The 14,406-nt window shown below is 43.1% G+C and overlaps 1 protein-coding gene across 1 annotated transcript; it reads right to left on the bottom strand.

The window, feature by feature from the left end:
* Nucleotides 1-5,201: 5,201 nt before the first annotated feature.
* On the bottom strand, nt 5,202-6,234 carry ptf1a (pancreas associated transcription factor 1a; the record flags this gene model as incomplete). The annotated part of the gene is made up of 2 exons (XM_083991387.1): nt 5,202-5,404; nt 5,607-6,234. 2 exons carry the CDS (start codon nt 6,232-6,234, stop codon nt 5,202-5,204), a joined length of 831 nt encoding a protein of 276 aa, XP_083847513.1.
* Between the last annotated feature and the right edge of the window lie 8,172 nt (nt 6,235-14,406).

The following is a 14,406-nucleotide window of genomic DNA, read 5'->3' as shown; positions in this document are numbered from 1 at the left end:
GGAAAACAATGGTGCTGGTGGCGGGGAGGGGGGGGGGGGGGGGGGTGATGAGAGCCGTATGGTTCCGGGGGCACCCGGGACAGTTTGCTCTCTTGTGGAGAAAGCGCCAGGTGATGGCTACAAAATCGCCGTTCCAGAGAAGGAGAGAACACCAAATCCACCTCCTTTTCTCTCCTTGAAAAAAAAAAATAGAAGACATAAATTTAATTGGCTTATCAAGGCGCGGCGAAAAGAGCTCGCTGTTAATTGGCTGGGGGCGCACAAAACAAACCCAGGGACGTGTTTTAGCCTGGCTGGCCCGCGCTGCTCTTTCAGCCCGGGTGTCACATCATTGAAAATGTGTTTTATTATTACAAAACGTCATGCTTTACAGTTGCCATATTGTGTCCTGGACAAAGGGCTGATGGAGCATTAAAGACGTGGAACACGGTGCCAACCCCGTCTCGAAGACACTGCAAGGGCCTCTCTTTGCTTACTCTCAGGCAGCTGCTGTCCAGGGACTCAGGCAGGCGCGCGGACATGAAAAGAGACAACGTTTGAGCGACCAGGTGCATCTCCCGGAGAACACGGTGCAGACCGATCTGTTCCAGCGGGGACAAGGAAGCGCTCATAAAGATGTAATTTAGATTGGAAGGTTCCTCCCCCCCCTCTGCTTCCTCCTCTGTGGGCGCAGACACCTGTTGGTTACCAGCGGATCTCTGCGGCCTCGGGTCAGCCGGCGGGGCTGAGAGTTCATGTGCACCAGGGATCACACACACACACACACACACACACACACACACACACACACACACACACACACACACACACACACACACACACACACACACACACACACACACACACACACACACACTCATACCGGGCTGCACAGAAAGACTGATAATCTGGACATCAATAATTCATGTGCAGTGAGATTTAAACGGAGCAAAGTGCAACCTCTGGTCAGTGCGTCCACATCTGGACAGAGCCTGACTGTTTACCCTCCGGTATTGATCGACAGCTGGAATATTTTGTGCATTTGCACCAGAATTTGGCCCAGATGTGCAAATAGCATCTAACAGTAATTCTGTAAATGGACCAGATTCTGGACTGGGTTTATTTCACTATAGTTTAGATGGGAAACCTGAATCAGACAGAGCTGTTCATTGCATCCTCACACATTCTCCTGTTTTCTCCAGCCAAAGTCATCTTCTCCTTAAGTTTCTCGTAAGTCAATCACGGATCCAAACCGATTCACATCGGTGCGTAAAAGTGCCGACGGCTGCAAGACCTGAGACGACGTTCAACACTCACAGAGCTGGAAGAAGTCTGGGAATGAACCGGTTCCCAACTAGCTGTCAGTTATTAATTACAGTTTTACTGTAAAAGCTAAAGCACACAAATTTGGGCATTTATGAGCAGATTTACCTCTGAACTCACTTTTCATTTTAATAAATGGCCCAATATCTGATCAGTAATCAAACATCAGATGAATCATTTTTTCCTCTTTCCCCATCATTCCATGACCTCTCAGATGTGTACACAACAGTTTATTAAACCAGCTCCAACAGCAACAAGTTGCTGACTCACCGATGATGCAGTGATAATGACGTCACATACAGTATACAATTATATTGCCGACCAGTCCAGGACTTTACACTACAGTTAACTACATTTACTTTAACAAATGCTATTATGATCCACTTTGCAGCGCTGTATTAATATTCTTTTATTTATCCTCTGTCACTTAATCTGCGTGATGAAGAATCTTTAAAGAAAAAAACGATGCGGTGCAGAGGAAAAACTAATAAGAAGAATATCAGTATCACAATAATTCATCAGAAATAGGAGATTTCAAGTATTCTGCAGCTCACTGTAACAAATACCAGTGTTAAAAATACATAATTAGGCCTCGGTGACTGATGGGCAATTACAGTTATAACATCTCCTGCTGTTATATCAATTTAATTGACTTTTAAAAAATAATTTTAGTCTTTGAATGTGCAACAGCTGACCAGTGGCGGACTGGCAGCAGCTCGCACTGTAAACATAAAGCTGCGCTCACAGAATGAAAACACTGTTCATACAGAAGCAGAGTAAATTATCTGTGTGAACTGTTCTCTCTGAGCTGAACAAACACAGATTGATGAACATTAAACCATGAAGCTGCAGCCACTGTGGGAAAATGTTGATCTGACTGAGGTCTCAAACAACGAGTTTACGTAACCCAAATAGATTTTTCTGTATTTATATAGTTATTTTTACTAGAATCAGATTTAATTCTCGCAGATAGTAATGTAAGAATTAAAATACATGTCTCCACACTCGCAGCCTCCACACACACAGACACAGAGCAGTAGCTGTAGGTATGAGAGTCTGTCTGTGGTGAATCAGGCCTTTTTTCAACCAAATTAGCCCTTGACGTGTCCCATAATGTCTGGTCCTGCTGAGGGGCTGGAGGAAATAAAACCTGTCACACAGTAAAATGCTCGAGTCCTTTTAAGCCGTGCCAAGGCCGGAGCCCAGTGACAAGATAGCCGGGAATATTTCAGCCTGTCCCTTCCGCTTGGCTGCGACCGCACCAAAGGCCGTGGAGAGGCGCGGAGCGGGCGGCGCTCTAAAAAAAAACAAAAAAAAAACTATCAAACCACACAAAAGGTTGAAGAAGGTGCGAGAGACTCCACAAAGCTACCACTGTTTTTAACCCCCGGCCCACAAGAGGAGCGGCCCTGCTGCCAAAGAGATGAAGCTGCGCAGCATTGACTGGCTAACATTTGACTTTCTAATGGCTGTAATGGGATTACATGCTCCTGACGCGCGGGTAATGAGAAGCGGATTCAGAGAGGACGTGGAGGGAGAGAGGCAGAGAGAGGAGAGGGAGAGAGAGTGCAGGAGCAGAGACGGAGAGAGAGAGGGAGAAGATGAGGAGAGAGGGAGAGAGAAAGAGGGGGGAGGAGGAGGAGGAGAGAGGGAGAGAGAGAGAGAGGGAGAAGAGGAGAGAGAGGAGGAGAATGGGGGAGAGAGGGGGGGCAGATAGAGGAGGAGAAGAGGGAGAGAGAAAGAGAGACAGACAGGGAGAAGAGGAGAGAGAGGAGGAGAATGGGGGAGAGAGAGAGACAAGGGGAGAAGAGGAGGAGAGAGAGAGAGAGGAGCAGAACTCCCTGAACCTAAAGTTGAACCGGAGAATAGCCCGCAATGTGTGTGTGTGTGTGTGTGTGTGTGTGTGTGTGTGTGTGTGTGTGTGTGTGTGTGTGTGTGTGTGTGTGTGTGTGTGTGTGTGTGTGTGTGTGTGTGTGTAATGAAACCGCTGAGATGCATGATGTGATCAGAGTCAGACACTCACACACACACCAGAGGAAACCCACCTGTGATGCTGCATCTTTATCTTTTTTTTAATCCATCCTCTCCTCCGGCCTCTTTCCGTCGCTGCTGCTTGTTGCTGTTTGCAGCTCCGGGCTCCACCATGTGCGGTTCATATACCCGGCGGAGTGTCGGTGTCGTTGGGGGGCGGGCGGGGGGGGAGAGGAGAGGAGGAGGTCGATTGGGACAGGGACACATGCTGGAGGGACGTCGCTACCACGGGAAAATGTGTCCCTGCAGCACCTGGCAACACAGAGCAGCATTCAGCAGCCTCCCACCACCCTGCTGCAGGCCCAGGCCCAGACCCGGGCCCGGCGCGGCAGACCCACACCTTCAGCTGCTGGCTTGTTGAGTTTGTACACTGGCTCCTCATTAGCATCTAATTTGCATATTTATGTCACAATTTTCAGGCGTGATTAGTCCGAGTTAACTGTCAGCTCCCCCCCCCCCCCCCCCCCCCCTCTCTCTCTCTCTCTCTCTCTCTCTCTCTCTCTCTCTCTCTCTCTCTCTCTCTCAGTCATCATCAGTCCAGAGGCCGCTCCCTGCTGTAGGTAACAGCTCACCACGTCCAGGGCTGTTGTATAGGGGAGAAAGATGATAATTCTAGGGGCCCAGCGCCCAGTAGGGCCCACAAAAAAACCCCAGTTGTCTAATCTTTGTATGACTGAATTATTCTGCATAAAACCCTGACTAATACTCATAGAAATGCTGCATTAGCGTCAAAACAAAAATAAAAAATGATAATACATACCTAGTCTAAGAAAAAAAAAAGAACTGGAAAGGTTAGGGGGTAGGGGCCAACTATAGTATTCTTTAAGGGGACCCAGAATTCCTTGCAACGGCCCTGACCACGTCATTGCGAAGCCTTAATCAGTAGTCTACTGATTGGGCATTTTATTTATTAGAGGACTATTCGAGAGTTACAGGTTCTGATCTAATTTCTTCATGACAGTAACTCTGTAACCCTCAGTAACCCTGCTGATGGTCTCGAATAAACCCGTTTAATTTAGTCAATAACAAGAAATAGACAAGTTAAAGCTGATATTGTGTTTTGATTGGGGGGGGGGGAACTTTCACGCGTGTTTCCCCATAAAAAAACAGCAGGAGCTTTCAGTCACAGCGCGTGGCCTTCGTCAGTTTACTCAGCCGTCAGAGAGTTAACTTCGCTCTATTCTCCCAACGTCAAGATCCTGATTCAGAGTATATTATTGCTGATTTATTTCTCATGTTGCTCTAATTTTGTCTTTTCTTTGTACTGATGTTTCTCCTGTGCGTTTTTTTTTAAAAAACATTCCTGCTCTCTGGCCCATTTGATTAAAGTTTACTGAATTGAATGGAAGTGAATGATATCTGCATATAAGTATGTAAGTAAGTAAGGTTTTAAATTGTTAGTCATAGTAAAATAATAATAAAATGATTAAGTGTGGCCTAATATTTATAAATCGTTTTTATAAATTAATAGATTAAAAACACATGCAAAGCGAACATGAAGTTTCAGATGTTTTTATTAACAGATTCTATATAAATATAAATCATTGTACAACAATATAAAAATATGTCTTCTCTGGTTCATTGCAGTTAAATTAAAACATATATTATCACTCGTGGGAAAAAAAATAAATACATGATTGCCAGTTGCCTGAATTACAAAAAAATAAAATTATCAACATGATAAAACTATTTACAACGAGTCAGATCACTTGGTGGTCACAGTTTTACAGCGCGCGCCTTTTAAGTGCACACGAAACACACACACACACACACACACGGGATCCGCATCGCGGTCTTCCACACTTGTGCGTCGTATACAGGTCGAGTCTACTACATGGACTCTGTGTTCATCATCATCATCATCATCATCAGGCCACGAGGCCGAAGGGAGGCTCGTTTTCAATGTCCGTGAGGCCCGGTTTGTTGTGCAGTTTTCGGGGGTCCTCCGGGGTCCAGACCTTGGCGGTGCGGATGATGTTCTGCTCCCGGAGCTGCTTCTCATCCGACCAGGACAGAGAGTGTCCGGCCAGCGGGGGCAGGCCGTAGTCCGGGTCACTGGGAGAGGGAGATCCTGGGGAGGGAGGAGGAAGAGGAGAACATTAATATTTCTGTTTTTTCATCATCTTCATCAGAAGCACTCTCATTTGTTTATTTGTATTATTTTTTTTTACTATCTATCTATCTATCTATCTATCTATATATCTATCTATCTATCTATCTATCTATCTATCTCTACATCAATCATGTAGCGGAATGATCTGAAGTGGACCTACTTGTTCCTCTGTGACAAATGATGACCTTCTTGGGCTGCGCGTGCATCTCGCTGCTGGAGTTCCTGATGGGCAGGTCGGACTGCACGAGCTCGGCCAGGAAGTTGATGTAGCCGATGGCCAGACGCAGCGTGTCCACCTTGGACAGTCTCTTCTCGTAGGGCAGCGTGGGGATGTGGGACCGCAGTCCCTCGAAGGCGTCGTTGATGGACTGCATCCGCCGCCGCTCGCGCACGTTAGCCGCCTGTCGCAGCTGCTGCATCTCCATGTCGGACCTCATCCGCCTCCTCCGCTTCAGCAGCGCTCCTCCTCCGTGGTGGTGGTGGCGGTGGTGCGGGGACAGGTCCGGGGTGGTGCTGTCCGCGCAGCCGTAGGAGAAGGTGGAGGACGAGGAGGAGAAGGACAGGTCGCCGATGTCATAGTCGGCGTCGTGCTCCGCGCGGCTGATGTCTCCGTCCTTGTAGTAGTCTTGGAAGTGACTGGCGAGGAAGTCCACGTCGTCGTCCAGAAAGTCGTCGGTGTCCAAGTGTCCGTCCCTCGACGACTGGTCGGTGAAAAACTCGTCATCGTCGAAGTAGGGAGGGGAGGAGAAAGAGTCCAGTCCGGAGAACGGGTCCAGCACAGCGTCCATCTCTTGTCTCGCGCCGTTGTCCGCGGCAAAACAATGAGCTGGTTGTTCTTCTTCTTTATGAAGCTCCTTATTGTCGCTCCGGTGTTCGCAACACTTTAGTTTTTGGGTTGAGAACCGGCACGCGAGGCGTCTTTATAGCGACATCCATAGTCGCGTGCCGTTTGCCAGGAGGGCCAACCAATCACAGCTCGGTCCGCGCGGCGCACCTCGAGATAATCCCCTCCAGAAGGCCACGCCCCCTCCCCTTCCCTTCCCCCACCCCCCCTCTTGTCTCCACTGTCCGGGCAGAGCTGACATCTCAACTCCGCTCTGCTGACACCAGACCAGACCCCGCTCCACAACCACACTTTTAGACATTTATACACACCTGCACACATCTCCACTGATGGCTGCACCTGACCTGACGGAACCCTATGTCTAATCTCTAGTATCTATATCAAGACAGTATCTTTAGACCTGTTGACTCACCGTGTAGCCGCCTGCTACAGGTTTACACTGCAGACTGTCATGATGAAAACGAGCCACCAGGACCTCGCAGCTAAATAAGAGGCTGTTGTTGGAAATAAAACTTGCTGAGGAGGAGATGAAGCAGCAATTCACTGCTGCCAATGCACACACGAGAAGCATCTTTTATAATATTTATTGGCTGCTATCTTTCTATGAGTATTTATTGTTATCTTTCTTGTTATATGCACTTTATGCACTAAGTGGGATGTTGTGTAGCGGAGAAAATGAATTCCCATGGGATCAATAAAGTATCTATCTATCTATCTATCTATCTATCTATCTATCTATCTATCTATCTATCTATCTATCTATCTATCTATCTATCTATCTATCTATCTATCATAAGCTCTACCTTGCAGAGCTCAGTGTGTGTGTGTGTGTGTGTGTGTGTGTGTGTGTGTGTGTGTGTGTGTGTGTGTGTGTGTGTGTGTGTGTGTGTGTGTGTGTGTGTGTGTTCAGACTATGCAGGTGAACCACCGGGTGAGGACATGACCTAGATTTTTTTTCTTTTTGATGCGATGTTGACCTTTTTTTGAGATCAACTTTTTCATTGAAAAAGTACAATATATATATATATGTCTACATCATGTACATTGTTTTTTTCCTTTTTTTTCTCCCCACACAGTAAGTGCAAACAGATACAAAGTCACGCGATGTTGACCTTTAAGAATTGCCTCTATTATATGTGTTTTATAATAGCTATGTCTGTCTATCTAGATATTGCTATATAATATGCGTTTTATCAGTACTGAAACAATAACAGCAATAGCAATAGTAATAATCATCATCATAATAAACATCATAATAACAAAAACAACTATTATTATTGTAATAAGCCAACTAATTCTTATTTAATTATTGTGTTTGTTACATTAGTTATTAATTTTACTCTAACAGTCAAAGTGAGTAAAAGTGAAAGTTTATACAAATCGCGGCCTCCTCCAGCGTCAGGCAGGTGGAACAGGAGCAGGTTGTGTTGTCATCATCAGACAGTGTACACAGTGAGGCAGGGTGACCTGTATTGAGACAAGGCTCAGCTCAGTGGAGACTAGAGACACCTCGCTCATTTATTCCGCAGTAAGTGGGCTGCGCCGCCGCCGTAAATACACGCACCAGTAGAGTGGTCGATGCGCCACTTGTGCCAGCCAGTGCGGGTTGTGACTGGGAGAGCTGGTTGACGGATAAAAGCACAGTGGTGGGCCCCGGGGCGCGCGCCTCTCTGACACCTCCAGCTACAAATTAACGCTCCCCGGTACTACACCGAGAGGAGCCTGCCCACCGGTCTGCCTCTGTAAGTACGCATCTATTCAGCCCATTGAGCGAGGAAGGTGGTGGTGGTGGTGGTGGTGTGTGTGTGTGTGTGGGGGGGGGGGTCACTTTGTTCTGCACAAAGTGGAGCTTTTTGCAGGGCGACCCGCGTGTGCGCGCACCCTATGGGTGGAGAGGCAGAAAGCTGCAACACGGGCCGCGGCCGTGGGAAGAAGACCACTTGCGTCCCCATCGCCACTCAATGCAACACGTCGCGTTATAAATGAGGGTTGTGTTGCTGTCCGACATAATGAAGCTGTAGCCGGCACACACAATACACGCACAGGTGCTGAACGCATCAACAACACAACACCAAACCCTGACAGGACCCTGCTGCTGCTGCTGCTGCTGCTGCTGTAGGACCGCGGCCCCCTCACACACAGTCAAGCCATCAGTAACACCACAGGCTGCTGCACATACAGGACTGTGACTTATCATCATCATGAAGCCATGAACTCAACCAGGACGGTTAGATTATAAAGTGACATTCACTCAAATCATTATTTATATTATCCTGGAGAAAAAAAAACTAAAACTAAAATTATAAAATGTATTTATGATATAACTGAATAAAATGTTATCTGGTTTTTGCAGAAATGTTACAATAGTCTTTATCTCGAAGCTTTTTTAGTTTATTTTAGTCATAGACCACTTTCCCGGAAGTAAAAAAAAAAAACCCAAAAAAACAAATTAATAAAATAAATTGCTAGTCTGTGCCTATATGTGTAGTTTTACAGTAATAACCTAACCTACATATAAATATATAAATTAAACATAGCTTATAATGTTAACCTATAGTTTTTGTACTGTTTAAAATCATCATATATAACAACAACAACAATAATAATAATAATAATAATAATAATAATAATAATTCCTTCCTCCTTTGATGCATAAGCCTTACAATACGCAGTCTATACACATTAATCACATTTTATAATTCACTGAATATGCAGATAACTAACTGCTTATAATATAATTATCATTCATGGAACCATACTGCATCTGAAATGTGTTGCAGTTAAATACACACTCATAACAGCCTTGTCATCCTCTCTAATTAATCATAACATAGTGTGCATCATGTGCCATGATTTAAATGAAAGTTCACCTCAGATAGAACGAGTAGCCTTCAGTGTTTAGTCTACATCAGCCTCTCTCCTCTCCTGGTTTTAAAGCCTCCTCTTTGTCACATTGCAATTTAAATGACACACTTTCTCTCACAATATCAACATGACCACATCTTTGTGTCCTGCAGGACTTTATTGTTCCTGCTCCGTCAGTCTGTTAAAACTTTATCACTAAGGCAACAGTGTGTGTGTGTGTGCGCCCTCCCTCCCTCACTTTGCTGAAAAACCAGATGATAATTCGAACCGTGCAGGTTTTTAACGCGCCGTGACCGCGCGCTCCACGCCGCCTCATTGATGAACGTGCTGTCTATCTGAACGGGCCGACCTGCGCGAGCGCACCAAGTGTTTCGGTTCCCATGCAGCCCCCGGTCTGCAGCATGCAGCAGGCTGGACGCTGCATTCAACAGCCCCCAACACACCGGTCACGGTGCACGACAGGGTGGTGGTGGTGTATGATGAGTGGAGGGGGGGTCTGCACACAAACTCACCATACACACACACATGCACGCAAAAAAACACATTTATCTTCCCATGATGACATTGTTGATAGACCCAGTTTAAATTATTATTATTATTAGCATTAGCATTATTATTATGAGCATTGTTGTTGTTTTTATCATCATCATCATTATAATTATGAATAATAATAATAATGATATAGGTCTAAATGTAATCATCTTACACCTATAGTTTCACATTAAAAGCATGAAATTAAAATAAAGGATGAATTATTATAGATTAATAAGATATAATTACTGACATCCATAATGAAAGAGCTGTAAAGTCTTTCAAGACAGGTATGACAGTTCATGTTCAGGTGCCACTTTCACTCATTCACTCATTCATTACAGTGTTAAATAGAGATAATTGCCTGTTGATATTTGACATTCACCTCATTCAAACATTCAATATGCATAAATGAATATGCAATGTAGGAGGCATTCATTATTCCTAATTATAATATTATATAATAATATATTATATTCTAATTAATTTCTAAATAAAAGTTTTTAAGACAGAAACCTGTCATTATATAGGCCTATTCATTTGATATATTTAATATATATTTGCTGAACTGTTTCCTTCATTTTCATCTAATAAAAAATAAAAAGTGAACACAGCCTCAGTGCACCTAAAATCTGCCTGTCATCATGCTGCAGGTCTGTAGTTTCCTCTGCTCTGCTGCCGTAGTGCCTATGAGCAGCTCTCCTGTCAGGAGGAGGAGGAGGAGGAAGAGGAACTCCAGAAAGTGAAGGAAAGCAGACAGTGTATGGAATTAGAGCTGCAGCTAATCCTCCACTCAGTGGTAATCCCTGTAATCTCTCACAGGGGGATTATCCATCTGGGTGACTATACAACAAATTAAAGGGATTTACTGAACAGTAATTTAACAACCTGATTAGAGGCATCTTCTGCTTCAACATAACCTTTGCTTGTTGGTCACTTGAAGGGAGAAGCTACAATTAGCTGATGTTACACTGTTTATTTTAGTCATCAAGGTCGTTTGTTGCTCATGTGGAGTTGAGGAGCTTTGGAAGCTCCATTACAGATGTTAAAATGTGAATCTATCACATGTAAAGTTCAAATACTGGACATTTTATAAAACATGACACGTCGTTTTCACTTTACAATAAGGGTCCCTTAGTACATTATTAAGCATTAATATATGATTATTCAACTTCTATTATTACTTCATAATTTATTAACTAACTTTGAGTAGTAAACAATAATTAACTGCTTACTAATAGGCTACATTAATTAATGTGTTTCCTAATCCTAAATAATTAATAATGATTGGTAATATATCTGTAAACAGTTAATTGATGCTTAATAATGTACTAACTAACGTTAATTAAGGGACCCTTATTGTAAAGTGTTACCAAAAAAAAAAATAATAATAATAATAATTCTATCATATATTCCACATGTTGAGATGTTACAGCAGAATCTCATCCTGAACAGAAAGGCAAATTGATTTACAAAATAAAATACACATATAGAAAACACACATTAAAGACACACAGCACCAACATGGACAATAACAGACAGTGGTGTCCAGACAAGGTCCTTAAGGTCAGAGAGCAAAAGTCAAGTGAGCAGTCTGTGCAAATAAGATAATGAGATTAAACTGTGAAGGGGCAGATCATCACTGTCAATTAAATATAATAGACAAATTAGTGGAAAAGAAATGAAAAAAGCTGTGTCCTGGTGTGTTGTCGTATTAAATTAGCTTTTCTAGGTACATAAATGAATTAGATATAATTATTGATCATGTTCTGCCAATAGGAGACTGATGCTGGACGTAACATAACCTCCAGAGGAGCTCACCACCATCTTCTCTACCCACCTGTTAATCTTTGTATGTGCGTATACACACACACATATACATGCACCATGTCTCACACAGACATACACACACACGTGCATGCATTCAAACAGTGGTGAAAGCAGGTCACAGGATGTCAGTGTAGCAACTTGCTGCCGTAGAACCAGGGAGGCCTGGGAATCCCGCCACATGCATGCAGGCCCAGGCAGAGCAGGGACATTGGGAGGGAGCTCACTGTGCAGGCTGACACACACACACACACACACACACACACACACACACACACACACACACACACACACACACACATGAACACACTCTGTGGAGGATAATGAGTCTGTTCGTCCATGTCACGACATCATTGTCCCAGCAGGTCGCAATTAATTGTTGTTTTACATTTAGTTGCTTTTATTGTTTCCATTAGGAGAATATAGTTGGTTTTTATTGCACAATCCCCTTATACATTTCTCACTCACACACACATCTTGCACAATTTAATAATTTAATGGAGGTAGGTACAGTATGAAGGACAGTTGATATCTATTTAACTTGCAGTTTGGTACCCTGTACCCTTTTTCTGAAGGCATCAACTCATACTTGCTGTGAAGAACATTAAACATAGAATAGAATAGAATAGAATAGAATAGAATAGAATAGATAGAATAGAATAGAATAGAATAGAATAGAATAGAATAGAATAGAATAGAATGCTTTATTGTCATTGTAAACAATAAAATTAGTTTAGGATACCCAAACCATAGTGCAAAAATATGACAAAATATAAGACAATAGATATAAATATAAATATAAGTGGTAGTAAAAACATAATGTTGTTTACATTAAATCCAACCATCTCTAACTTGACAGACAAAATGCATTATGCACTTTCCAACAGATACAGTATAAATGTAGTGCGTGTTGTTATCTTTACCTCAGTTACTCAAATTCTCTTATAAACCTTTGAAAATATAATTTCTACATGTACCCAGGGGGCAAAATCACAGTTTTTTGAAAAACGGACACGGAGCGTTGTAAAAGGTTTGACACCAGAAATGATATCTAGGAACTTCAAGGATTAAAACCTGGGTGGACAACCCGGTCAACTAGCTGCTGGAAAGCTACAGGGGGCCAAAACCCCTTTCTGGGGTCATTTTGCTGGCGAAATGATGTAAATGCAAATATTTAGGTACTACAATGGCATAAATAGTCATACAACTATACAATTTGGCAGAGAGTATCTTGACACATAGGGGGAGGCATGAAAAAAAGATTCTGGGGTTTGTTGCAACTCAATTTTAAGATATCTCCCTCAACATCCCAAAAAAGACCAAAAAAAGTACTGTTCGCCTGACAAATTCTCATGAAAATTATTATTGTTCAGCACTTTATGGTGAATATATATGCTTAACATATATATAGAAAATTTCCTTAATTCATAAGCTTCCATTTGAGTCCAAGATAGGCTTTCCACTAGCTACTGGAAAGCTACAGGCTGTCTCCAAACAATGCAACACCTATTGTGAAAAACTACATGTTGAACTGGCATGATCAGAAACCATTCTATTTCTGGTCTCCCCAAAGTGAACAGATAGATAGAGAAGACCATTGGCCACAGCAAGTGGGGCTTTTGAGATAGAAAGGCTATCTTGGTTTCAAATGGAAGCTTATGAATTAAGGAAGTTTTCTATATACATGTTAAGCATAGATATTCTCCATAAAGTGCTGAAAAATAATAATTTTCATGAGAATTTGTCAGGCGAACAGTACTTTTTTTGGTCTTTTTTGGGATGTTGAGGGAGATATCTTAAAATTGAGTTGCAACAAACCCCAGAATCTTTTTTTCATGCCTCCCCCTATGTGTCAAGATACTCTCTGCCAAATTGTATAGTTGTATGACTATTTATGTCATTGTAGTACCTAAATATTTGCATTTACATCATTTCGCCAGCAAAATGACCCCAGAAAGGGGTTTTAGCCCCCTGTATCTTTCCAGCAGCTAGTTGACCGGGTTGTCCACCCAGGTTTTAATCCTTGAAGTTCCTAGATATCATTTCTGGTGTCAAACCTTTTACAACGCTCCGTGTCCGTTTTTTTGCTTTGCCCCCTGGGTAATGGTAGTGTTATTTATTGGTTTGAAGGATATAGTGATTGAGTTTAGTTTTGTGTGGAACACAGAACCTGGATCAAAGAAAGAATGTCTTCAGTCTTTAATTTAAAGCAGAAGTAAGCGATCCGGTCGTTTTGGCTAATGCTGCGTTCCAGGCAGGCTTTTGAAACCGTAAATTACAGCTTCAAGTCACAACTTACGATTTTGTAGCGTTCCAGGCAACCCACTCGTGTTTTTCCGACCTGTTTTACCTGTGAAAGTCACTATAACGGCCACTCGTAACTTCCGACCCGTGAACTCGTACCAGATCGAACTGGTACGACTTCACAGGTCGGAAAAACACGAGTTACGGGCTGCCTTGAACGCACCATAACAGTCCTCGTCCCTATGTCACCACATTCACGCGCATCCCTTGGCTGCACACACAGCCCTGCATGCCGTTCTCTCTCCTCATTGGATAAAAACTGTAGGATACGAGAAAAGTTTTCTCCTCGGCTCAGAGCAGAGCAGAGTGACTGACAGACCCGTGTTTCGGTCCAAACACTCTATGTAAGTGATTGCTGTCGGAAGATATAACTATTTAAGACTTATATTAACACAAATATATCGCTTACTTCTGCTTTAACTTTATTAACTATCTTACACCAATCAGTCATAACATTGTGACCACTGACAGGTGAAGTAAATAACATTGAATACCACTTCCTTATAGCACCTGTTATTGGGTGGGATATATCCGGCAGCAGGTGAACATGTTGTCCTAAAAGTTGATGTTAGAATGAGGAAAAATGTTC

The sequence above is a fragment of the Trachurus trachurus genome (assembly GCF_905171665.1).
Source record: "Trachurus trachurus genome assembly, chromosome: 17".
NCBI lineage: Eukaryota > Metazoa > Chordata > Actinopteri > Carangiformes > Carangidae > Trachurus > Trachurus trachurus.
The sequence above is the reverse complement of the archived record's forward strand: the minus strand, read 5'-3'. Positions and strand labels throughout refer to the sequence as shown.